Raw genomic sequence first — 27,682 nt, 5'->3', positions numbered from 1 at the left:
TTGATATATCATTCTCGGTACTGATCTAAAACCTTAATACTAAAATCACTGTACACAATTACAGCACTGTAGGCATCCAATAATGGTGTAAACGTGAATGGAGTATGTGTTTATTATTTGTGAGGAACATTCCTACAGTACTTCCATTCGTAGTTTGCTTTACAGTAAGTAACAATAATCTTCTCCAAATTTTCCACAGTCAGGCTATGTATTTTGTTGGTTAAAATCATTTTGAAAGCAGAAAGAGAGCGCTCCATGCTCACAGATGTTAGAGGGGTGTAGGAAAATTTACCTACATTTTTCAATGCAATTTCACTTGGTAAGTCAACCTTTTCCCCATCCATTACCTGATGTAGGGCCTACCCTTTTCAGCACTGAATAACCGGGGTTCTACTGCAGTACACTAGACTACTTGTCTCTTATTTTATCCGCTACCTTGCCCCTAGCACTTTGAGGAAGCTGAGAATAACATGCAATTACAGAAAATTGCTGTTTGAGACTTTCCTTTTTCCTCCATTTTTGTAGTGGTGACTGGAAGAAATGAAAAATTTGCCTGAATATACGCAATGTCTCTCTGAACACTGGAGCAATCATTTAACAGCTCTTTGACAGACGAGACGCATGCAGAGTTGTCTGTTAAAGGCAAATTGTCTATCACAGGCATGATTTCCTCAAGATGTTCTGCATAATACAGGGCAGCTTCCATCCAGACACCCCAACGGGTGATGATTGGCTGTGGTGGAAGGGGAATAGAGGAGAGTTTCTCTCGAAAGATGGCTTTTTTTGATGGAGCCTTATAGAACACTTTTTTCATTGTTGAAATGAATATTTACTGCATTAAACTCAGCCCTGTTTCTGCGAGTCTTAGCAAGGCATGGGCCATGCAAGTAACATGAATTAAAGGATAGAAAGTTTTGAGGAGAGGTGCAGTGGCATTCATGTAGGAAGCAGCATCAGAGACAAGAAGGACTTTAGAATCAACACTCCCAGGATACAACAATTGCAACCCCTTGTTGAAATATGCAATGCTTTGACTATTGACTTTCTCAAGCTGTTTAGAGCAAAGAAGGTGAGCGGTAGATGCCTGATTGGGTTCCAGTTTTCCTACTATAAGGTTAGCAGTGTACCTGCCCACAGTCGGTGGTTTCGTCTATACACAACCATATGCAAGACTCCCCCAATATCCTCTCTGATTGACAAAATGACCTCATTGTAACAAATATCTAAGTAGTTTTTGTTGTAGAACAGCTATCCTAATCATGATAAAACCTTCAATAATCATATTTTGTATAATAGAAAAATATCACCGAACGTATGAGTAGATCCAGTGGAAAGGATTTGCTCTGAAGACTTGTAACATAGCAACAGACACTGACGTCCAATATGGCGGCAGAAACATCACCATTAGGTCTCCGATCTGAAACGTATATTTTCTTTGTAGATTGTTTTGAGAGGAGTAATTGTTTTTTTGTGTTTTCTGGCAGGAATAAACAAGTGGGAAGAGTGTTTTTGTTTCAAAAAAAAAAAGAGAGTTTGACGAGATTAGGATAAGTTTCGTAGTGATAATAAAGTTGTTTAGAAATACGTAAACGTGTTATCGTGTGATATTTTTCCTCCGTAAAATAAAAAATCGCATATAGAGAACGATATTTTTCTGTGATGTAGATGCTGATGGTGTGTGCTGCTTGGTGTATTTCTGTAAAAAAAAATATCTGAACTGGATTATGCACAGCATTCCAGGGGATATTTGCTGCAACTAGGGCTCTACACATATCAGCATAGAAACCATTATGGGTTGTAGGAGATATCGTTGTGTGAACAGAGTCTGTCTAATGTTACTTTTCATGGCTGCTTTTGCTTTGTGACTGGCAGTATTTGCATGCTGCTGAAGGTGGCATTTTTTCTCATGTGAAATCTAAAACACAAAGTGATGTCAGTTAGAGACTAAGATGAGGAATAGAAAAGGTGAGCTATTGAATAAAATTTGTAATTTTGAACTATTTAAATTAAGCCATTATTACTCTAAATTTAATTAAGAACAAGAACACTACAGTCCCCGAAGTGCCTTGGCTTTCAATAACGGTTGCTGCCCAGCTCATGGTCTGCAGGTATTGGGTGGCATGTGGTCAGCACGACACATCCCTCTGCCGTATTGTCTTGCCTCCGTGACCCCTGCCCACTGTAACTTCTCAATTGTCCTCCGGTACTGGAAATAGAACCCAGGTCATCTGGACTAGGTCTCTACAGTTAATTAGAGGAGCCAATATCAAAACGTTAGTTTTAGATTAATATGAAATTTAAGATATATGCACATACCTGTTTATTGCAGTACTGGCAGAAAATAATCTTGCCATCAAAAGTCATCCCTGGAAATTGTACAAGCCATTGTTGTATAAGTGCACTCTTAGATGATTTTGTTTTAGGCATGATGAACTATATTCACTTAAACAGATGTTCTTTCACTGGCGACTTGACACACTATGTCCCTACTTACTACCTGCTCCTTGTTCTTCCTAGATAATCCTCCCCCCACCCCGACACTCGACACAGTACGTCCTTTACTACCTGCTCGTTCTTCTGAGCTAATCCTCCACCCTTCACTCAGCATTCCTTTGGTGACAGTTGTCTGGGAAGAGCATATTTCTGTGAAAAACCCACCCTCTGCTGTTCTGCTCATTCCAGGGATGTCCGTTGTGTGATTGTAAAAATTACGGAAGTTGAATTTTATTTTAAATGTAGAAAATAGGCATTTTTAGGCACTAAAATAGTAAAATAGGCTCTAAAGGTCCAAATAGGCATTTTAGGGCACTATAAAACTATTAATGTAAGGGATTTATCATGAAACATCAACATTTTTTAAAAAAATGTTATTTCGTAAGGAACAAAATAGGTATTTGCCTTAAAATCCCAGGTCTAGTGATAAGCAATCTGAAACGAGTTTCATCTTGTCCATGATCAGAGTGGGGTGTGAGGCAGCACAGGTGTTTGCAACCGTAGGAAACTAGAAGCAACATTATTCAGGGTTGGCCAGTAGATGAGTTTTATTTACCCACGTAGACATTATTATTATTTTTTTTCCCCACCAGTTTTGTAAGATATGTATTGTGTTGTTGTTTGAGTCATCAGTCCATAGACTGGTTTGATGCAGCCCTCCATGCCACCCTATCCTGTGCTAACCTTTTCATTTCTACGTAACTATTGCATCCTACATCTGCTCTAATCTGCTTGTCATATTCATACCTTGGTCTACCCCTACCGTTCTTACCACCTACACTTCCTTCAAAAACCAACTGAACAAGTCCTGGGTGTCTTAAGTTGTGTCCTATCATTCTATCTCTTCTTCTCGTCAAATTTAGCCAAATCGATCTCCTCTCGCCAATTCGATTCAGTATCTTTTCATTCGTGATTCGATCTATCCATCTCACCTTCAACATTCTTCTGTAACACCACATTTCAAAAGCTTCTATTCTCTTTCTTTCTGAGCTAGTTATCGTCCATGTTTCACTTTCATACAATGCCACGCTCCACACAAGTCTTCAAAAACATCTTTCTAATTCCGATACCAATGTTTGAAGTGAGCAAATTTCTTTTCTTAAGAAAGCTCTTCCTTGCTTGTGCTAGTCTACAGTTTATGTCCTTACTTCTGCCATCGTTAGTTATTTTACTACCTAAGTAACAATATTCATCTACTTCCTTTAAGACTTCATTTCCTAATCTAATATTTCCTGCATCACCTGCCTTCGTTCGACTGGCACTCCATTACTTTTGTTTTGGACTTATTTATTTTCATCTTGTACTCCTTACCCAAGACTTCATCCATACCATTCAGCAACTTCTCAATCTTCTGCAGTCTCAGATAAAATAACAATATCATCGGCAAATCTCAAGGTTTTGATTTCCTCTCCTTGGACTATGATTCCCTTTCCAAATTTCTCTTTGATTTCCTTTACTGCCTGTTCTATGTAAACATTGAAAAGGAGAGGGGACAAACTGCAGCCTTGCCTCACTCCTTTCTGGATTGCTGCTTCTTTTTCAAAGCCCTCGATTCTTATCACTGCAGACTGATTTTTATACAGATTGTAGATAATTCTTCGTTCTCGGTATCTGATCCCTACCGTCTTCAGAATCATAAATAGCTTGGTCCAATCAACATTATCGAATGCCTTTTCTAGATCTACGAATGCCATGTACATGGGCTTGTCCTTCTTGATTCGATCCTCTAAGATCAGACGTAAAGTCAGGATTGCTTCACGTGTTCCTACATTTCTTCTGAAGCCAAATTGATCTTCTCCCAACTCAGCTTCAACTTGTTTTTCCATTCTTCTGTAAATAATACGTGTCAAAATTTTGCAGGCATGAGATACTAAACTAATGGTGCGGTAGTTTTCACACCTGTCAGCACCGGCTATCTTGAGAATAGGTATAACAACATTCTTCCGAAAATTGGATGGGACTTCTCCTGTCACATACATCTTACACACTAAATGAAATAACCTTGCCATGCTGGTTTCTCCTAAGGCAGTCAGTAATTCAGAGGGAATGTCATCAATTCCAGGTGCCTTGTTCCTATTGAGGTCACTCACAGCTCTGTGAAACTCTGACCTCAAAATTGGGTCTCCCATTTCATCAGCATCAACAGCCTCTTCATCTTCCAGAACCAAATTATCTACATCTTTACCTTGATACAACTGTTGGATATGCTCCTGCCACCTTTCTGCTTTGTCTTCTTTCCCTAGAAGTGGCTTTTCATCTGTGCTCTTAATATTCTTACACCTAGATTTCCTTTCTCCAAAGGTTTCCTTGATTTTCCTGTATGCAGCATCTACCTTTCCCAGAACCATACAGCCTTCAACATCCTTGCACTTCTCCTTCAGCCATTCTTCCTTAGCTACCTTGCACTTTCTATCCACTTGATTCTTTAATCGCCTGTATTCTTTTCTGCCCTCTTCATTTCTAGCAATCTTGTATTTTCGTCGTTCATCAATCAGGTTTAGTATCTCCTGAGTTATCCACTGATTCTTAGTTGATCTTTTCTTCCTTCCTAACATTTCTTCAGCAGCCCTACTGACTTCATTTTTCATGACTCCACTCTTCCTCTATAGTGTTTCCTTCAACCTTTTCATTTAGTCCTTATGCAACATGTTCCTTGAAGCGATCCCTCACACTCTTTTCTTTCAACTTGTCTAGATCCCATCTTTTTGCATTCTTTCCTTCAATTTCTTCAACTTCAGATGGCATTTCATGACCAACAAGTTGTGGTCAGAGTCCACGTCTGCTCCTGGGAAAGTTTTGCAATCCAACATCTGGTTTCTGAATCTCTGCCTAATCATAATGAAGTCTATTTGATACCTTCCAGTGTCTCCAGGTCTCGTCCACGTATACAGCCGTCATTTGTGGTGTTTGAACCAAGTATTAGCAAGCACTAAATTATGATCAGTGCAGAATTCAACCAGCCGACTTCCTCTTTCGTTCCTTTGTCCCAATCCAAATTCTCCTACTGTACTACCTTCTCTTCCTTGGCCTACCACTGAATTCCAGTCTCCCATCACAATTAGATTCTCGTCACCTTTTACATATTGTATTAAATCGTCTATCTCCTCATATATTCTTTCGATTTCATCATCTGCTGAACTAGTAGGCATATAGACCTGCACTATTGTGGTGGGCATTGGTTTGGTGTCCATCTTGACGACAATAATTCTTTTACTATGTTGGTCGTAGTAGCTTACCCGCTGCCCTGTTTTCTTATTTATTATTAAACCAACTCCTGCATTTCCCCTGTTTGATTTTGTGTTGATAATTCGGTAGTCGCCTGACCAAAAATCTTGTTCTTCCTGCCAACGTACTTCACTTATACCAACTGCATCTAACTTTAGCCTATCCATCTCCCTTTTCAGATTCTCTAACCTACCACAACGATTCAAACTTCTAACATTCCACGCTCCGACTCGCAGAATGTCAGTATCCATCTTCCTGATGATCGCCCCCTCTCGTGTAGTCCCCACCCGGAGATCCGAATGGGGGACTAGTTTACCTCCGGAATATTTTACCCGGGAGGAAGCCATCATCAGTACATCATTCATACAGAGAGAGCTGCATGTCCTCGGGAGGTAGTTACGGCTGTAGTTTCCCGTTGCTTTCAGCCGTGTAGCAGTATCAACACAGCTAAGCCATGTTGAGTATTATTACAAGGCCGCATCAGTCAATTATCTAGACTGCTGCCCTTGCAACTACCGAAAGGCTGCTACCCCCCTTTCGATGAACCATTCGTTAGTCCTGTCTCTCAACAGATACCCATCCGATATGGTTGCACCTGCGGCTCGGCTATCTGCACCATTGGGACACGCAAGCCTCCCCACCGCGGCAAGGTCACATGGTTCGCAGAGGAGGAAGATATGTATTAAGAGGTCAATTTTACTGGGTATGTTTATCAGTAATTCAGGCAATTTATTGAAACGAACAATCCTAATCTTTGCAACAGGTATGCTGCTTGTTTGATTTTTCACACATCTATTTGGCCTATACCATATTGTATATTGCATATATTCAAATTTCATCAGAAATGTGCTAGGACAAAATCCTCATTCGAATGTTCCTTAAATTATTTTGGAGAAAAGATGTAGTGTGAATTGCCAGCTGAAGAAATACGAGATTGAGGTATGTGTAATTGGTATTATAACAGCATCAAATTGATTCAAGTGATTCAGAGGTGGGAGATACTAATCTTAAAGATAAACCTTGCTGAGGATAAATTTCTGCTCTCCAATCCATGGCATCATCTCTGATGGCATCATCAGCTTATGGAAGTTGAAAAATAAAAACAATATTATTTGCTAATGACGTGAAGTAAGGGAAAGATGAGGCAGAAATCCAATGCTCAATGCAATAAATGTGAGAATAAGAGAAATCAGAATGGTAAAAAGCAAGACTGGTGATTTCAGGAGAAAGGAGCAATAAAAATTGATACAAGAGGAATGTTGCACTCGGTTAGTTGTTGATCTTCTGTTCCCAGCAGGTTTGACCTTGACTGAGGTTCGTAACATTTTAGGGTGTTTAAATATGATGGCTCATTGTTGGAGGTTGGACATCTGATGATCAGAGTTTGTTGGGATTGTTAGCAGCTACATCATGATGCTAAACAGAAAAAAATATTGCTGGGCTGAGTGACTCAGACGGTTGAGGTGCTGGCCTTCTTAACTCAACTAGGCAGGTTCGCTCCTGGCTCAGTCCAGTGGTATTTGAAGGTGCTCAAATACATCGGCCTCGTGTTGGTAGATTTACTGACACGTAAAAGTACTCCTGCGGGACAAAATTCCAGCACCTCTGCCTCTCCGAAAACCGTGAAAGTAGTTGGTGAGACGTAAAGGAAATACAATTTTTAATTAGAAAACATTATTCAGTACAAGGCTGGACATGAAAAGCCAATGCACCTTTCTCATTTAATCAGAAACCAGATTGTCTCATGAATTATTGCATTATAATGAAACTAATGAGCTGTCTGTACCAGCCTTCTTAATAAAGGTTTGAAATTCCTCTACTATCATATTCTGTACATGTCTTAGCAGGCTCATGTATACAGGTGTCAGTTCTGTGATGGTAATACATGGGACGTAATTTTTTATATTAATCTTGAGTTTCTTCAGCAGTTCGGGAATTCAAATATACCCATTAACAATGGTCACATTTCCACAAATACGGTGACCTCTTTGACCATAAGCCTTTGTTTGCTGTCTGCTCAGCAGTAAACTTCAAATGAGCTGCAGCATTAACCTCTCTGTCATGTGACAGGTTGCTTCCATCCTCCTGGAGGAAACGGTAATCACACTCCTTTTTTGTCAGATGGGTATAAAATTCCTCCAAGGCCATTTAGTGTCTAGTGTGGAGTCAAAGAATAGTGGGTCAATAATGTTCGTTGCAATTGCATCACATACCAGTCTTTTGGTTGTGTAGCTTAGTACTGTCGGGTGCCCAGTTCTGCAAATTTACATTACCAACAGATGAAACCCTGTCTTGTTTATCATTTAAACAAATATGGGTCTAAACAATCTCCACAATCATATTCAGCAATTGCTACCAGAAACTCACACTTTTATTTTGTTGGCGTATTTTAGTTCTTGCACAGCTGTTGTTCGATACAATTTGAATTTCAAAGGCATCAGTACGTCTACAACTTCTTCTAATCGTGTGAAATGGCCATGTCAGTTTAGTGGTGGACTTCAGAGGATTTCTAGTCAACATTTTATGAATTTTTACCACAAGTTGAAGTGACCACACAGAAGGTGCTCTGTTTTTTAGTGCATTTACAATGGATCTATATGTCTGCCATTTCTTCTCCAAGTCTTGAAAGCTAATTTTCACTGGTACTGGATGATAACTTTTTCGTGAATAATCCTCATGTTTCTTTTATAGATCTGGCACGTATATACTGTACATCTTACTATGAACACTCCCTCTAGTAGTGGGTATGTTATATTTGTTCACAGTGCACAGCACAACTGGCTTAGTAACAATGACAGATATTGATACAGTGGGGAGCAAGGGGTGATGTGAAAATACGGAATGGCTGAGTGTTTGAGAATGAACAGTTTCAAGGCACATGATCATGAGCGTGTGGTATAAGACAGGTCAATATTTTATGCCCAGTCATGTATGTAGGAAGTGCATTCATGAAAAATTGGAGGCATACAACTTCGGAGAGTTTTCTACCCCAATATTCATAATCTACTGTCTGTTAGGTCATCAGCCCAGAGGCTGGTTGGATCCTCAAATAGCACCACCAAAGGTTATGCGGTTATAAGGAAACTGCAAAAACCAATGGCAGCACCAAAATGAGGCGTACTAGGCAAGACGAGGAGTGAGGTAGTTTGCCATTGCTTTCCTCACTGGGTCAGAAAGTGCTATTACAGCACGACTGACCCTATGAGCAACACCTTTCATGACACTCAGATGCACTAGTTGTGCTCTGAATGTCATTACTCAGCACCACCCATACCCCAGCAGCTTCCATATTGTCACAGCCATGGATGAGACTGGGACTTCGGTGGAAGCTACACTTTACTCTGGCCTGTGCCAAGAGATGGATACAAAAGTACTGTATCCATCAAGAAATGGCAGCAGGCAACATAATCTACTATTGAACAGAAATATACCAATGGAAGCTTAAGATATAATTTAGAATTTGATAACTATTTAGAACAAGTCCCAGCGGCTGGTTTACACGAGAAATCTTCTAGCAGTGTCAGGGATTATAAGTAGGCGATATACAATACTTGGAAAATACCAGTGTTTTGCTACAGCTTTAAACTGAAAGTTATTATTCGAAGTTTTACATTTTGGATGGTTCATGGTGTGGGTTACTATTGTCATGTCCTAGTTCGTGAACCATGGGCAACGGCTGAGTGACATAGTAAGTGGTCCTGAGAGTTGGGATGTCAGTTGCTATGGAATGGGATTGGGCATCTCGGACGTATTGAGTCATGGCCATCCTTGTAGTCAGGTGACTAGGACTATACAATCCACCGGTGGTCCATAACCCATTAAAGGAGAGGTCCTCAATTGGACTATGTGTAAGTACGGTAGCATCCTGCTTCATGAATTTACTGAGCTCAGAATATTTTAAGCAAGCCTCGGACCTATGGCAATAACGTAGTCCCACTCCCATTTGACAGGCGAGGGGCTCCTTGGAAACAACTTGGCTAGCGAAATGGAATTCAATGGGGAGCTATCAATATTAATGGGGCTTATGGAAGAAAGTAGAACTGGCCAAGTGAGCAAAGAGGATGCATCTGGATGTGCTAGGAGTAAGTAATATTCAGGTAAGGGTAGATAACGAGGAAGAGATAGGTTATAAAGTGTACTTGACAGGTGTTAAAAAGGGCAGAGTATGGGGTAGGACTGTTAATTAGGAATACCATTCTATGCAACATAGTTTCTGTTAGGCACATAAATGAGTGATGTGGGTAGATTTGTCAGTTGGAGGAATTATGAGGAGAATTGTCTCAGTGTATTCAATATGTGAGGGTGCAGAGGAGGATGAAGTTGACAAGTCTTATGAAGCATTGAGTGACATCGTGGTCAGGGTCAACAGCAAGGATAGGATAGGGCGATTTCAGCGCGAGAGTTGGAAATAGAACTGAAGGATATGAAAGGATGATTGATAAATGTGGGGAAGATAAGGTAGCTAATGGGAATGGGAAGCGTTGGCTGGACTTCTGTGCTAGTATGGGTTTAGCCGTTACGAATACATTCTTCAAGCATAAGGCTATTCACCGCTACACATGGGAGGTTAGGGGTACCAGAGCCATAAGACTATATCTTAACCGACTTCGAATTAAGGAAATCTGTTAGGAATGTATGAGTTTTCCGGGGATTTTTGGATGATACAGACCACTATCTAATCTGTAGTGAACTAAGTATCTCTAGGTCTAGGATAGAGAAAGTGAAATCTGTCTGCAAAGAATAAAGGTAGAAAATCTCCAGGACGAGGAAATTAGAAGTACATGGATATGATTAGTGAGAAGTTCCAAACAGTAGACAGTAAGCAGGTTCAGGATATAGAAAGAGAATGGGTGGCATGCAGGAATGCTGTAGTAGAAACAGCAAGGGAATGCCTAGGAACAACTGTGTGTAAAGATGGGAAAACAACAAAATTAAATTCTTTTCAAGGTCCACCTATTCAATGCAATGACGTTTTATTGTGATTTAATCACATGTCAAATAGTCAAATGGTACCAGTTTCGGCATCTATGTGCCATCATCAGCCTTGGGTACAAATTAAAACAAGATATACATTCCTAAAACATCTAAAACACATTTTAACACATTATAAAATAACATACAATTAATGTGGTGATACATGAAATACGATAAAATTATGATACAATTGGTATGATATAAAATTCTTAAAATTCCGGCTGTTCGTTACATAATTCAGTCTGTGTGCATCCGGGTGAATTTTTACAGTTGTATGCTGTCTATGTGAATGACATTTGTTCCTTTAGATATTAGGTGGTTCCAGGGAAGTTTACTTTGATCATGTAAGATCGCGATGTATTTAGAGATGACTTCCCACTTCAATTTGAACCTGAAGAAGAAATTAGCTAAGTTAGATGTTGGAAGCAATGTATGGAAGTTACTGGAAACATTAGAATCGTTAAATGATGATTGACTCACCTTGAGCAGCATGTGAACGTGTTGTTACACAGACGGAGCCGGACGAAGTGTGTGAGCAACGGTAAAGGAGGCTAGGGGAAGGCGAGGGGAAGGAAGGAGGCGGAGCGCTTGCGGGGGAATGGAACTAAGGCGGGGCGGAAGGATGGGGTAGTGGGGGTAATTGACGGGAGTGTGTATTCCGGATTACTTGGAAAATCGAACTGTTTTTCGATAGTTTGGTATTTTTAAGCCAATCGATTAAAAGATCAAAAAGAATATTGGGTTTCTCGTAAATCTCATTTAAATTATAATTGGGGTTAAAATATTGGTCGCAGTTGATGTAACAACTTTCAATGATATTCATTGTGGGTCCCTTGTTTACTGTTTGAAGAACTTCCATATCTTGTTCAATGTCGGTAAATTTGTGATTAGTGTCGTGCATATGTACACCCATGGCGGAGAACTTATTGTGTCTCATCGCGTTGACGTGTTCCGAATATCTAATCATAAAATTGCGTCCTGTTTGACCTATGTAGGAGCTGCTGCATTCATTGCATTTTAGTCTATATATTCCAGATTTGGAGTAGATACTGGGGGTATTGATTGATGCAGAGTTGTGTAAAATTTCGGAAGTTCTATTGTTAGTTTTGAATAAAATTCTTACGTTATGTTTTCTGAAAAGGTTGGTGATTTTGTGGACGTCATTATTATAAGTGAAGGTGGTTGAAATATGAGTTTTTTCTTTTTCTTTTATGAGTTTAGTTTTAGGCCGGTACCTATATTTGTTTATTATTTGTTCTATAAACTGCCTGTTGTACCCATTGAACTTAGCAATTGCCCTTATGGTATTAAGTTCATTATTAAGATCTTTCTTTGCCATGGGTATGGCGAAAGCTCGATATACCATGCTATTGTATGCTGCACGTTTGTGCATTATGGGATGTATGGAATCTTTGTGTATAGTGTTAGCAGTTTGTGTAGGTTTCCTGTATATTTTGTAAGACAGGCCAGATGTATTTCTAATGATAGTTATATCTAGAAAATTGATTGCTTTATTGGTTTCTGATTCTAGTGTGAATTTAATGTATGGGTCAATATTATTCAAGTCTTGAAGAGTGGATTCCGCGTTCTTGATTGATTCATCCATAATGACGAATGTGTCGTCCACATATCTAGCCCACATGAGAATATTTGGAAAGTTGTTATTATTGATTTTTGTATGTTCTAAGTTATCTAAATAAATATTAGCCAAAATTCCTGATGAAGGTGATCCCATCGCCAGTCCATTCTGTTGATATATAATTTTGTCGAAAACAAAGAAATTATTATTGATGACCAGGTCTAGAAGCTGAATGAAATCTTGTATTTCTAGTTTGCTAAGAGAACTATATTTACCTAGATTATTTTCAATGATTTTTGGAAGTTTAGAAATTGGTATGCTCGGGTACATATTTTCTATGTCAAAGGAGTGGAGGGAGTGGTTAGGTTGTAGGTTTAATACCTTTAATTTCTCAATCAGTTCAGTAGTGTTTTTAATGGATTTGTTGGAGAGAAAGTGATAATTTTTTGTTAGAAAATTTTGAATGAATTGGGATGCTTTGTAGAGTGGACTGGGTCTGTAGTTGATAATGGGTCGGATAGGAATATTAGGTTTGTGAATTTTCGGAAGGGCTTTAACTGTAGGAAGGCCTGGATTCATGGTTATCAGTTTAGATTTTTCATGGTCTGTAAAAAGAAATGTTAAGTTCTTTAAAGTTTGCAAGATTTCATTCAGCTTCTAGACCTGGTCATCAATAATAATTTCTTTGTTTTCGACAAAATTATATATCAACAGAATGGACTGGCGATGGGATCACCTTCATCAGGAATTTTGGCTAATATTTATTTAGATAACTTAGAACATACAAAAATCAATAATAACAACTTTCCAAATATTCTCATGTGGGCTAGATATGTGGACGACACATTCGTCATTATGGATGAATCAATCAAGAACGCGGAATCCACTCTTCAAGACTTGAATAATATTGACCCATACATTAAATTCACACTAGAATCAGAAACCAATAAAGCAATCAATTTTCTAGATATAACTATCATTAGAAATACATCTGGCCTGTCTTACAAAATATACAGGAAACCTACACAAACTGCTAACACTATACACAAAGATTCCATACATCCCATAATGCACAAACGTGCAGCATACAATAGCATGGTATATCGAGCTTTCGCCATACCCATGGCAAAGAAAGATCTTAATAATGAACTTAATACCATAAGGGCAATTGCTAAGTTCAATGGGTACAACAGGCAGTTTATAGAACAAATAATAAACAAATATAGGTACCGGCCTAAAACTAAACTCATAAAAGAAAAAGAAAAAACTCATATTTCAACCACCTTCACTTATAATAATGACGTCCACAAAATCACCAACCTTTTCAGAAAACATAACGTAAGAATTTTATTCAAAACTAACAATAGAACTTCCGAAATTTTACACAACTCTGCATCAATCAATACCCCCAGTATCTACTCCAAATCTGGAATATATAGACTAAAATGCAATGAATGCAGCAGCTCCTACATAGGTCAAACAGGACGCAATTTTATGATTAGATATTCGGAACACGTCAACGCGATGAGACACAATAAGTTCTCCGCCATGGGTGTACATATGCACGACACTAATCACAAATTTACCGACATTGAACAAGATATGGAAGTTCTTCAAACAGTAAACAAGGGACCCACAATGAATATCATTGAAAGTTGTTACATCAACTGCGACCAATATTTTAACCCCAATTATAATTTAAATGAGATTTACGAGAAACCCAATATTCTTTTTGATCTTTTAATCGATTGGCTTAAAAATACCAAACTATCGAAAAACAGTTCGATTTTCCAAGTAATCCGGAATACACACTCCCGTCAATTACCCCCACTACCCCATCCTTCCGCCCCGCCTTAGTTCCATTCCCCCGCAAGCGCTCCGCCTCCTTCCTTCCCCTCGCCTTCCCCTAGCCTCCTTTACCGTTGCTCACACACTTCGTCCGGCTCCGTCTGTGTAACAACACGTTCACATGCTGCTCAAGGTGAGTCAATCATCATTTAACGATTCTAATGTTTCCAGTAACTTCCATACATTGCTTCCAACATCTAACTTAGCTAATTTCTTCTTCAGGTTCAAATTGAAGTGGGAAGTCATCTCTAAATACATCGCGATCTTACATGATCAAAGTAAACTTCCCTGGAACCACCTAATATCTAAAGGAACAAATGTCATTCACATAGACAGCATACAACTGTAAAAATTCACCCGGATGCACACAGACTGAATTATGTAACGAACAGCCGGAATTTTAAGAATTTTATATCATACCAATTGTATCATAATTTTATCGTATTTCATGTATCACCACATTAATTGTATGTTATTTTATAATGTGTTAAAATGTGTTTTAGATGTTTTAGGAATGTATATCTTGTTTTAATTTGTACCCAAGGCTGATGATGGCACATAGATGCCGAAACTGGTACCATTTGACTATTTGACATGTGATTAAATCACAATAAAACGTCATTGCATTGAATAGGTGGACCTTGAAAAGAATTTAATTTTGTTGTAATCCCACTTCAATACGGAACCAATGAAATTCATAACTATAAGATGGGAAAAGGCGAACATCTTGGTGGAATGACGAAGTGAGAGCAGCTTGTAAATGTAAAAAGGCTTATCAGAAATGGCTCCAAACAAGGGCTGAGGCTGACTGGGAATTGTACGTAGATGAAAGAAACAGAGCGAAACAAATAGTTGTTGAATCCAAAAAGAAGTCGTGGGAAGATTTTGATAATAACCTGGAAAGGCTAGGTCAAGCAGCAGGGAAAACTTTCTGGACAGTAATAAAAAATCTTAGGAAGGGAGGGAAAAAGGAAATGAACAGAGATTTGAGTAAATCAAGTGAACTCATAATAGATCCCAGGGAATCACTGGAGAGGTGGAGGGAATATTTTCAACATCTTCTCAACTTAAAGGAATGGTGTTGCAAACAGCCAAGCTCATGGGGAGGAGGAAAATGATGTTGGTGAAATAATGCTGGAGGAAGTGGAAAGGATGGTAAATAAACTCCATTGTCATAAAGCAGCAGGAATAGATGAAATTAGACCTGAAATGGTGAAGTATAGTGGGAAGGCAGGGATGAAATGGCTTCATACAATAGTAAAATTAGTGTGGAGTGTTGGTAAGGTACCTTCAGATTGGAAAAAAGCAGTAATTGCACCCATTTATAAGCAAGGGAACAGGAAGGATTGCAACAACTATCGAGGTATCTCATTGATCAGTATACCAGGCAAAGTATTCGCTGGTATCTTGGAAGGGAGGGTGCAATCGGTAGTTGAGAGGAAGTTGGATGAAAACCAGTGTGGTTTCAGACCACAGAGGGGCTGTCAGGATCAGATTTTCAGTATGCACCAGGTAATTGAAAAATGCTACGAGATTAATAGGCAGTTGTGTTTATGGGGGACTATGGAAATTAATCAAAGGCATTTATGTTGACAATTGGGCTTCAGTGAGAATTGATGGTAAAATGAATTCTTTGTTCTGGATACAGGGATTAGTCAAGGCTGTAATCTTTCACCTTTGCTGTTCGTAGTTCACATGGATCATCTGCTGAAAGGTATAAGATGGCAGGGAGGGATTTAGTTAGGTGAAAATGTAGTAAGCAGTCTGGCCTATGCTGATGACTTGGTCTTAATGGCAGATTGTGCCGAAAGCCTGCAGTAAAATTTTAAGTTTGCGCCTGAAACGGTTTTGGAAGAATAGATGTTGTGCTTTTGAGAGTCAACCACCCTCTATTTTGGAGTATACGATATTTTACACCTAGGACATAAAAGAACCTTCTTATAAAATTACAACTAAGGAAGGAAGGAAAACCTTAAATGCTGCTCCCCATATGTTATTCTACCCTCTGAGAGGTAGGTAATCTTCCTTGAAAAACCTACAACCTGTTTTCCAGTCAATGACCAGGGATGGGATGAATGAAGCCCCCCAACTTGCGGCGAGGATAGGAATTGTGCCGGCTGCTGAGGCCTGTTGCACTCCTCTGGGGCAATGATTGACTGACGGATGAAATGAAATGATACAGGAGTGTGTTGTTGGAATAAAAGATGACAGGGAAAACCGGAGTACCCAGAGAAAAACCTGTCCCGCCTCTGCTTCGTCCAGCACAAATCTCACATGGAGTGACCGGGATTTGAACCACGGTATCCAGCGGTGAGAGGTCGGCGCACTGCTGCCTGAGCCATGGAGGCTCTATAGGTAATCTTCCTTAAGGACACAAAATAAAATTGGAAAATTCTGAATTGAAATTTCTTCCAGACAAAAAGTCACTTTATAAATTTGTCCCCAAGTCATCATATGATGATGTGAGGTGTTACTCTAAACATAAAAGTGTATCAGGCAATTGAAAAGAGAACATGCTTCAAACAACTCTATAATGCATGTGATGATCTACTGCAAATTCACTAACAACAAGGACTAATACCAGGTAGGAATATAATCACACTTTAAAATCATTTTCTCTAATATCGTTTAATATTTTCTTCAGTGACTGCGATATCTGGAGATGGAGTGAAAAATGTGTGAGGATTATTTTTTATTTTATTTTTTATTTACTGAAGTCAGAAGCAATAATGTACAGTACAATGCAGTAAAAGAATGTTACAATTACTGGTATAAATAAATAAATAAATAAATAAATAAATAAATAAATAAATAAAATGCCTCAGATTAGATCTTTGCTCTGAAATGGGCAACTTGCATAGCACTAGCCTAACATTAACTCTTGTATTGTGTAATAGTATGGACAGTTCTCAGATATGCAGGTGTTAAATTGTCTGTTGCTCCCCACATTCGCTGGGATCTTAACCCTGTATGTATCCCCATTTATGTAGATTAACTCTACATCTCCCCTCACCACTCTGAAGTCTGTTAAGTGATCGCCAGATTTCCTAGTCGGTACTGTAGTCTGCAGGAAGGCTTTCTCTGGCATTTATCAACTCGGGTGGTATAGTGGATTGCTGTAGCAGTATCCTGGCTACCTCAAGTTTTGCAGTGAGCATTGTTGTTTTTGTCCACACAAAGCTTTCGCTTGATTTGAGTAGACTCCTTGGAGGTTGGTGACCAAGGAGAGGGTGAGCTTGGTCCTCAACTGACTTCAGTTCAGTTTGTGCTATGACAACATTGCAGGAGGGGCTCTGCCTGCAAGGAGTATAGTTTATAGACTACTATAGGTTTCAGGCAGCCAGAAATGAATATTTGTTTTTGGATCTTAATCCCCATTTAACTTTTTGAGGGGTTAAATTGGCTTCAAACCTTCTTTTGTTTAACATGTAGAATATCATTTGAAATTTTAACTTTGTAAATCAAACAGTTTCATATAAATGCATCTTTTTAATATTCCTCACCCCCCTCCTGATTCAAACCCCTTAGGATCTATTGTTTTAAGACCATTTCTTATATAAAATCTGAGAATTTTATTTATGGAGGGTAGCACCAATCTCTGATAAAAAAGCAATGAAACCTGCATTATTATTTAGGCCTAGTATATGCATTAATCTTGTGGAATTTGATAAGTAATTTCAGATGTTTAAATCTTTAAAAAATTAGACACCCTACACGCGCAAGATTACGAGGTACCATCAATGTTGCAGTTTCAAAAAATTTTCTTCCCTACGTGTATTTCGTTTAAGGTTATTTCATTTAAACCCTGAGTTTTTGGCAATAAAGACGAGAAATTGGAAATTCAGTTGAGTACCTTGGCTGTTGTGAAGACTTAGTTTTCGAACTTCAACAACTTCTGCATGATCCCAATCCTTATATATGTGAAATATTTTGAATTATATAATGTTTGACACCTGCGACATGCAAAGTTCTTGTAAAATTACAAATTCGAATGTGTTTGTCACACTCACCCCCCCCCCCCCCCTTCCGATCCAACCAAAATCCCTTGGGGTTGTATTTTTAAGAATTATTATTATTATTATTATTATTATTATTATTATTATTATTATTATTATTATTATTATTATTATTTATTATTATTATTATTTAAAATCTAAATTGTATGGGAGCAACAATCATGTGAAATTTTAACCTTGTGTGTAGCGATTTCAGAGAAATATATATTTTTGTCATCGGGCCTTACACCCACTCCCCCAGTCAAAACCCCTTGGGGGTTTTAAGACAACTTTTTATATAAAATCTATTACATATAAGTGCAACCACCATGTGGAATTTCAACCTAGTAATTCAAACAGTTTCAGAGATATGAATAACTAGGTTTTCGGGCCTTACCTTTTCAGTCAAAAGACCTTAGGGGTGTATTATTTTAAATCCACTTGTTATTTAATATCTGAGACATACAGGACAACCATCATGTGAGATTTCAAGCTCGTATGTCAAACCGTTTGAAAGAAACTAATATTTATGTCGGCTGCTATCCCCGTGGGGGACGTAGACGAAGAATTCACCCACGGTATCCCCTGCCTGTCGTAAGAGGCGACTAAAAGGGGCGACCAAAGGACGATTTAAAAAAAAAATTTCTCCTTCAGGCTAGCAACCCGTCTAAAGGACATTAGATTGCTTTCAAGTCTTGCAAAAAGAAAAATGCGAGACCGTAACGGGTCACATGGCCCAATACTTACGAGGATGATGGTGATGATGATGCTATCCCTGTCCAGTCAAACCCCTTTAGGGTTCTATTGTTCTAGAAGACAACTTCTTATTTAAAATGTATTCCATATAAGTGCAACCATAGTGTGAAATTTCAATCTCGTATGTCAGTCGGTTTATGCTTTAGGCCTCTCCCTCTCTCTTAGAGGTGTATTATTTGAAGACTAAATTTTATTCAAAATTTTGAGACATATGAGCAACCGTCATGTGAAATTTCAACCTCGTCAAATGGTTTCAGAGAAATGAATATTTTTGTTTTCGGATATTAAACCCAACTGAATTTTGTTTCTAAACTAGTGTTATTTAACATCTAGTTCATAAAGGGGCAATCAGAGTGATATTTCAGTTTTGTTCGGAAATCAGTTTCAGAGTAATGAATATTTTGGGTTTCAGTGTTTTGCCTCAGTTTCATCCCCTTAGCGGTGAAAAGTTTTGACACTATTTCGTAGTTGGTGCCTACATTCTAATAACAGTGTATCCCCAAAATTTCATTTGTTTATGTAGAGTACTTTTGTCTGGGCATTGATATACAATCAGTCAGGCTATTGCCTTTTTTATATATATATGTGTGATAAGTATCGTAAAAATATTTCAATTCTTCACTTCTTTTCAAGCCTCCTCCCCCCCCCCGCGCTCCAAGGAGATTTTCCAAAAAAATACTTGTTTTTGTTTTTAAAGGAGATTCCAAATACCAACTCTTACATCTGTAAGCTTTTTTTTTAGATATACTCATTTAAAAAATTCACTTCCTTAGCGATGGAATATCCAAAAATTCTTCCTTAGTGAGCACTTTCACTGTAATATAATTACATCCCCTAAATTTCATTTCTTTATGTCCAGTAGTTTCGGCTCTGTGATGGCGGACGAGTCGATATATATTGGGGTACTCTTCTTTTGAGTTTGAATCTGGGCTCAAGAACTAAACAAGAAAGTGAAAATATGCGCTGAGACTTAACTTCAGTCTCTGTAAGTAAAAACAAATAAGAATACACTAGAAAGATCCACATGTTAGCTGTGCAGGTAGAGGCATGGTATTAAACTGACAGTATGATGGTTGGGAGTTGGCATAAGTTCAAATCCTCCTAGCACAGTTTAAAAAAAAAAAATTAATACTGATTCCTTGTTGCTGGGAGAAATGTGGATGTTACCATCCAGAGATATTATATTTGAGTAGTTTTTGTGCATTCCCCATTAGTTTTGTCCTTGGGCTCGAGGACTAAAAATATGAATGTGACTTGTGACTTTGTTTCTACAGATAAAACAAACCAGAAAACAAACAACTCAAGTCGGTATTGGGTCTGGTGACCCTCGTGTTCTGTGACCGCTTGAAGTTGATTGGAGACAGAAGCAGTGAGGGTCTGGAAGAACCCCTCCTCAAGGGCCAGTTCTTCCTTTCAGCTTGGGTGATAACTGCTTTTCCACATTCCTCTTTATTAGACTCCAGGCATTTGTGATCTCTCCAGGAAATTCTTAATGTGTGTTTGTAGACCCACATCTAGGATGTTCCTAATTTTTAAATTTTTTATTGTGATTGCATTCATTGTCAAAGTTTCTACGCTGTATAGCATGTGAAAATGTAGCATTTCATCAACTTTAGAATAGAACTAATTTTGACAAAAGGCATCTTCTGATTACATACAGCTCCCTAGGTATATAAATTTCATCACTCTTTCCATCTGTAAATAATTTCTTACCCTAGAACAATAGAATGACCGAGCTCGGTAGTTGCAGTCACATAAGTGCGGCCAGTATCCAGTATTCGGGAGATAGTGAGTTCGAACCTCACTGTCGGCAGCCCTGAAGATGGTTTTCCCTGGTTTCCCATTTTCATACCAGGCAAATGCTGGGGCTGTACCTTAAGGCCGCGGCTGTTTCTATCCCACTCCTAGCCCTTTCCTGTCCTGTTGTCGCCATGAGACCTATCTGTGTCGGTGTGACGTAAAGCAACTTGTAAAAAAAATAAAAAATAATGTCCCGTCGCCTATCCGCTCGTTCAGTCCGCAGAGGTTGTTGGCACCCGATTGATGTAAATCACACTGGAAATCTGCAAGGCCCGAAGGTCCATCCATCAACAGCCTTGTCAAAATGATAAGAGTCGTGCAAAACTTTCACTGCCATCTACCATTCCCTTCCTAAATTAGGATATCAAAGCTTTAATATTATCAGGTGGAGGGCTGACTTTTTCCTTGTTGGCTCGTATCTGAAAGCAGGTCAGTACCACTGGGATGTGCAGTTACTAATATTTACTGATTTATAGAAGGACGAGCCTGTCCTGTATGACTGTTAACCCCATGAACACCAGTGAAGAGGCATCCACAATGGGGAAACTGCTCATTTGGGCATCTACAAGTGTGTTCCATCTTGTGGAGATTGTTTAGGACTATCTAAAATTATGGAGTCTCACTTTCCAGTACAGATGTCTTGAGACTGTAGTATGAGACTTCTTGCTAAGTGTATATTTATTCCTCTTTGTAAATTTCTTTCTACACAGTCACCACAAGTCAACATGTTCATTGGACTATTGAATGATGGATGATCTGCACTCATGCTCACGGAAACTTCCATGAATGACCAAAATACATATCTTACTCAAAGTGGTTTATCAATTTATCACTTGATGCCAAAGGAAGTCAACAGACTGAAAAATTAACGTACAACTACCAAAATGACCAAATTAGCTGAGTATAGTCTGTTAGCACTTCACTGTATCCAGTTAGCTGATTATGATGGAAAATTATGGAGAGGTTTTTAATCATGCTAATTACAATCAACGCTGCATGGGAATTAAGACTAAGTTGTCAAAATAATAAACTGCGACTTAAAAAATTGGGTTTAAAAAACCTGAAATGTGCCAAAGTCTGTTTCAATTACAGTAGCTTAGCAAATTGATACAAGATAACTTAATTGAAGTATAATCTATAATATACTTGGTACTAAAACTCACTCACTCTATTTCAAAACTGGTCACAGAATTATTAAATAAGCCACCAAATAGTCCATGTCATGAAAAAAATGATATATGCAGTGCTAGGAAAGTTTATTACAGTATTATTGTTTACTGCCACCCAGATACAGTTTCTGTATCTCAAGTATGAAATCACTTGCGCTTTTCATATTTCCTTCACTTTATAATTTGATGCTATAATGATTTTAATGTACAATTATAAATTAATTTCATCTGGGGTCTGTTTCTTCAGTACACTTGTCTTGTTCCCCCCCCCCCCCCAAAAAAAAACACATGGTATTGTGTAAGTTCCTCTCGGGTACATATGTACATTTCCATTTATTTAGGAACAACCTCCTGCATTTACAGGTTGCCACTAAGTACAAGGTAAAACATATAAAATGTTCTTACAGTTCTGTTAATTGAAAAAAAAAAACTCTAAATAATAAAGAAACGGTGATTAGTGCAGCATTTCAGAGCTGTAGCTGTGGAGGTGGTGTCTCAGGATCTTGATGGACCCTCGGAGGACGAGAGTCACAATTTCGGGGTTAAGCTTCATTGGAATTTGTTAGCGCTTCCATGTGGCGACAAGGAGACTATGTATGGTACCACGAGCTCCGACCATTATCCCTATTATTTTCATTTCCTGAAGGTGCTATTTAGATTTGTAGTTGACCTTTATGGTGGCTTTGGAACTGACCAGATAGAAAGTGATGATGCTTCCTATATTTGCGATGTTATAAGGTTAAAGTTGGTTGCTTTTAATATTTTGCCATTTAAGGCGTGCCATTCGTCTGAAGAAAGTTTGAGGGTTATCTACATTTTTCTTATCGTGAAACAGAAGTTAACTTCATAATTTTATATTCAAGATTTCTTGATTTGACAGTTTTGTTATCCTGTATATATTTATGCATATCCCTTTTTTTTTTTTTTTTTCATGGAATGTTAAAGCTGAGCTAGGCATAGATTGATAGGGAGGAATCAACTGGCATAGAAGTTATACACACATTTTATATTCTTTTTCTTCAATAACTGCTAGAACGGAAGTGAGGATAGACATAAGATCAGTATAGAAATTATATATACATTTTGTAGATATTCCTCATTTCGTATAAACTCCAATGTGCTTAACAACGAAATATTTGATATATAAATGACAACTAACCATAAAACATTAAAACAATTGAACCTGCCGATATGTTCGGATATACATGGGAGGTGAATTATATTTTGATAACAATTAAAATTAAGTCTAATAAAATATTAAATGTGAGGACCATACAATATCATGTGCTCATTCTTCTCTTAAGCAACTATACATACTCAACACTATCACCAGAAAACTGTTCACTTATATACAGCTTTATAATTTCTTTTACAGATATATTCCTACAAGGTTATGGGGTTTCAGTGGTCATGTCCAAACTATTGTACATAGTATTATTGGAAGAGTGCGATGTCCATGGCCTATTGGAGAACGCTGTTATTTACATCTGAAAGATGGTACAACACTAACTTACGATGTTTACCAACCTCTGGATCTGAATCACGAAGGTAAGAAACTTGCTCACTCATGATTGTAGTATATCCTTCCGTATCAGTACAGATGTATATAGCACTGCCTCATATTGCAGAATAACCTCGTTGAAGGTGCCCTGTCCTGAGCAGATACCACTACTGCTTCCACCATTTCCTTTCTGATCATCTTGAGCAGAGCCTCCTTGAACTACCTTCACTCCTCTTGTCCTCTTCCTTCGATGGAAATGTTTTGTCAGGTAATCCATTATTCATTCTTATATGCCCCACTGATTAAGGCCTGTAATTGTTTACTTTTCTTTCTAAGGTTTGTCTTGTGTCATCACAAATCACTATTCATACTGTTTCTCCTAACATTTTTTGGGAAACCACTTATGCCAGGCTGATCACTTTGACATTCTTTAATTTATTTTCTGCCCTGACACCATGAAATTTCAAGCAAAATAGGATTTTGCTCATCTTTAATTCTTATCCTTTTGTAACTATAAATATTTTCTGTTAAACTCTTAGATAGGCTGGAGGCCTTGAAAAACCTATTACATTAAGTGTAATCATATGTTGCCCTTTGTATGTTAATTATTTAGACTTTTTACCTTTATAATTGACTGAATTATCTAAACAATATACACTTTCATCTGAATCAGTTATTTGCCTTTAGAAATTTAGAAGCTTGAGGAGTTGTTCTAATGCCTGGTATTGTGTTGCTGTATTCTGTATGATTATCTTGAAAGAGAATTAATATTTGCCTCCATTTTGTCTTAGTATTAATGTTCTCGGCTAGTGTTCTTCTGAATTTCAACCTTATATTGTTTTTGTACTTTGGCATTAGGTAGGTCTACCAGGGATGTTGAATCACTTTTAAATAGCAAGTCATCATCAGATAGGTTTTGCACAATTTCAGATCGTACTTGGAGGTCATGACTTATTCTCGATCTGCTGTTATATTTATTTCTATACCATTTTGATAAATAGTGTAAATGATTGAAAATGTTTTGATAAGGACTTTACCCTACATAAGCTAAATTTTAGTTTCTGTTCAGCCCTTCAGATTAGTAAAGGATGAGTTCCTGAATACCAAGGTACAAATTTGTGTATATTCTTTTATGTAACAAATATTTCACTTGCAAAGTAATTATTAAATGCAACAGCAGATGATTTTCATTTACTGATAGGCACTGGGGGTAAAACACTGGTAACTTCATGATTGAAAAGGCCTGAAGAGCTTGAATGTTTTTAATAGTTGAATGGTTATTTTGGTGGAAATATTGTAACCAGTTTAGTTGTGTCAAAAACTTGCATAGTGAAACAGTAGAATAAGTGAAACAATTCTTCTCTTCTTCCTAGCATTTTCCTGCTGATGCAGGGTCCGCTGTTCTAATTTTAGCTCGCCATTTTGCACGGTCTTCTGAATCGTGTGGTCTTAAGTTGAATAAATGAAACAAATATGCTATGAAAAGTCAGCATTTGTAAGAGTAAAGTGATATTTTGGAACAGAATGTCTATGGCCAAAAAATATTCAAAATATGCAAGAAATTATCTAAAAAGAAACAAATATATATCTTATTTAATTCAAATATTACAACATTAGCCTCTCATACAATTCTGTTCATTTCATTTATCAAACCAAAAATGCTTCTGGAATGCTGAAATTTGGTTCAGTATTAGAAAAAGATTTTCATTTATCAAACCAGGTTGGGAAGTCCATAAGAATGTGCAAAAGTGGTAAAGCAGCTGGCTTTGATGACATTCACATAGAACAAATCAGTAACTTCAGTAAAAAACAAGTGGCTTCCACAGCTTTTCAATAACAGCCTCTGCCACAAACAAATTCTAAAAGTATGGCAGAAAGAAAAAAAAGCCCTCCAGAAGCCTGGGAAAGATTTATCTGATCCTAAGAGCTACACACCAGTTTCATTGTCATGCCATTTATACCGGGCGTATCAGAACTCATCATTTCCCATTATCCAGCTGTAGCCAGGTAGTGGCAAATATAGTTCCTCTCCACTTTCTTGGGTCTTTCCATCACTTCTCCAACACTGTGCCCAGTGCAGGTTTCTTTCTCTAATACTGCATTGGATTGTCCTTCCACCTCAATCGTGGTCGTCCGCGGCCTCTCTTTCCTTGCATTTGCATTTCCATTCCTTTTTTGGCATTCTTTCATCACTCATTTGCTTTATGTGCCCAAACCATCGTAATTAGCTCTTCTCTATTCTATGATTCATTTTATCCACTCCAATTTCTTCCCAGATTTTCTCATTCCTTATTTTCTCTCTTCTACTCTACTGTACCATACTCCTCAAGAACTTCATTTCGGCTGCCTGTATTTGTCTCTCATCCTTCTTTGTCATTGTCCAAGTTTCTGCTCCGTAAGTTATGGGTACGTAATATATCTTCTACATAGTTTCCTTTGCTTCCATTGGCACATCTTTGTCCCATAACATGTTTCTTACACTATGATAGAAAAAGCTTCCAGCTTGAATCCTCTTACTAATTTAAGCATCCAGTCGAGCATTCTCCATTAATTCACTCCCCAGGAATTTGAACGTCTCCACTACTTCCAAGGGCTTGTATGCAAGTCTTATCCGACCTTTCCCTTCTTTCTCCCCTGTAGTCATAACAAGAGTTTTACTCTTTTCTACACTGATTTTCAATCCACATTCTTTGTTCTTCCCATTCACCACATCCAACTGTTCTTGAACATTCATGTCCTCTTCTCTCCGAATCACAATATCATCTGCAAATAACATGTTCATTTCTCTTCTTCCATATGCTGCTTGCTTTTTCTCATGTCATCCATTACTATTGTAACCAAGATTGGCGATAGAACACTTCCCTGTCTCAGCCCACCAGTGATTTTGAACCAACTGTCCTGTAACAACATTCCTTGTACATTGCCATGATCATTTTTATTAATCCCTGTCCAATTCCTTTTTGCACTAGACTGTCCCAAACTTTAGTCCTGGGGACACTGTCATAATGCATTTTCAATGTCAATGAATGTCATCACTATATCGTTCCCATACTCCCATTGCTTTTCCATTAGTTGTCTCATAATGAAAATGGGCTGTATTGTTGACCTTCCACTTCTGAAACCAAACTGATTTTCCTGTATCTAATTTTCAACCCTCAACTTTATCCTACTTTCCAGTATCCTCTCCATTATCTTAGCAACATGGGATATCTGAATAATTCCCCTGTAGTTCTCCAATACTTACTTATTGCCTTTCTTGAAAATTGGGATGATTATTCCTTTTTGCCAATCCTTGGGGACCTCCTTATTCTCCCAGACAATCCTGAGAACTTTATTTGTCCACTGTAGGCCTACAGCTCAAGCTTCCTTTGTGATCTCCACTGAAATTTCATCTGTTCCAGCAGCTTTTCCATTATTCGTCTTTCTTACTACCATTTCAATTTCATTCATTGTAATTTCTTTATCCATTTCTTCAACTAATTGCATTTCCTGGTGGTCTGTTGAATGACTGTCATTAGTTTTCATAATCAGCAACTTCTGAAAATACTCTCTCCCTCTATTTATTTCTTCTGGCTTTGTTAATATTATGCTGCCTTCATCCTTCACAAATCTGGTGTTTACTCGACCTCTTTTTGTTTGTTAAGATACCATACAATAATTTCTTGCTGCCCTGCATATCATCTCAATTTCTGTGTGAATAAGGCCCAGCTTTTCCTCTTTTTTTTTTTTTCCTCCACTACTTTCTTGGCAACATTCTTTGCCTCCACATATTTTGTTTTACTTTCTTCAGTCTTCAAAGTTTTCCATTCTTTCCATGCCATTTTCTTTTCCTTCATTTTAATCTTTACCCTATCATTCCACCAGTGTCTCTGTCTTTCACATTTCCTGATGTTTTATCACATACCTTTTCTGCACATCCAACCAGTGCTTCCTTAAATCTTTTCCTTTCATCTTCAACATTCCCCATGTCCACCCTGGGTACCAAGGGTATTATTTCCCCTTGAAATTCTTTTTTCTCGATGATTATATAATCAATCATGGTCTTTCTTAGTATGTCTCCCCAACCATACCTTGTAATATTTTGACTGTTCTTCTTCCTAAACCAGGTGTTTCTAACAATCATTTGGTTCCTCATGCAAAAATCCAACAACTTGCCTTCTGAATTTACATTTTCATATCCAAAGGGCCCTACATCATCTTCCTCTCCTTGTCTTTCCATTCCAGCGTGTGCATTTGGATCTCCCATCAATAGCACTTCCTTATCTTCTATCTGTCTCTTCCTCTAAAAAGTCCTCTAGATGTTCATCACTGCAACCCGTTTGTGAGGCACACAACTACAATA

General features: G+C 38.0%; 1 protein-coding gene across 2 annotated transcripts in view; it reads left to right on the top strand.

Moving 5' to 3' along the window:
• Hydr2 (abhydrolase domain-containing protein 2) overlaps positions 1–27,682 on the top strand; it is a 175,644-nt gene that overhangs the window by 46,221 nt on the left and 101,741 nt on the right. For both annotated transcript variants that reach the window (XM_067146917.2, XM_067146918.2), the window contains exon 2: positions 23,215–23,387. In XM_067146917.2, coding sequence (XP_067003018.1) covers positions 23,215–23,387 — 173 coding nt within the window. The remainder of the gene's footprint in view (positions 1–23,214; positions 23,388–27,682) is intronic.

Source organism: Anabrus simplex, chromosome 5 (assembly GCF_040414725.1).
Source record: "Anabrus simplex isolate iqAnaSimp1 chromosome 5, ASM4041472v1, whole genome shotgun sequence".
Lineage (NCBI taxonomy): Eukaryota > Metazoa > Arthropoda > Insecta > Orthoptera > Tettigoniidae > Anabrus > Anabrus simplex.
Note: the sequence above shows the minus strand (reverse complement) of the source record. Positions and strands in the feature narration are given on the sequence as shown.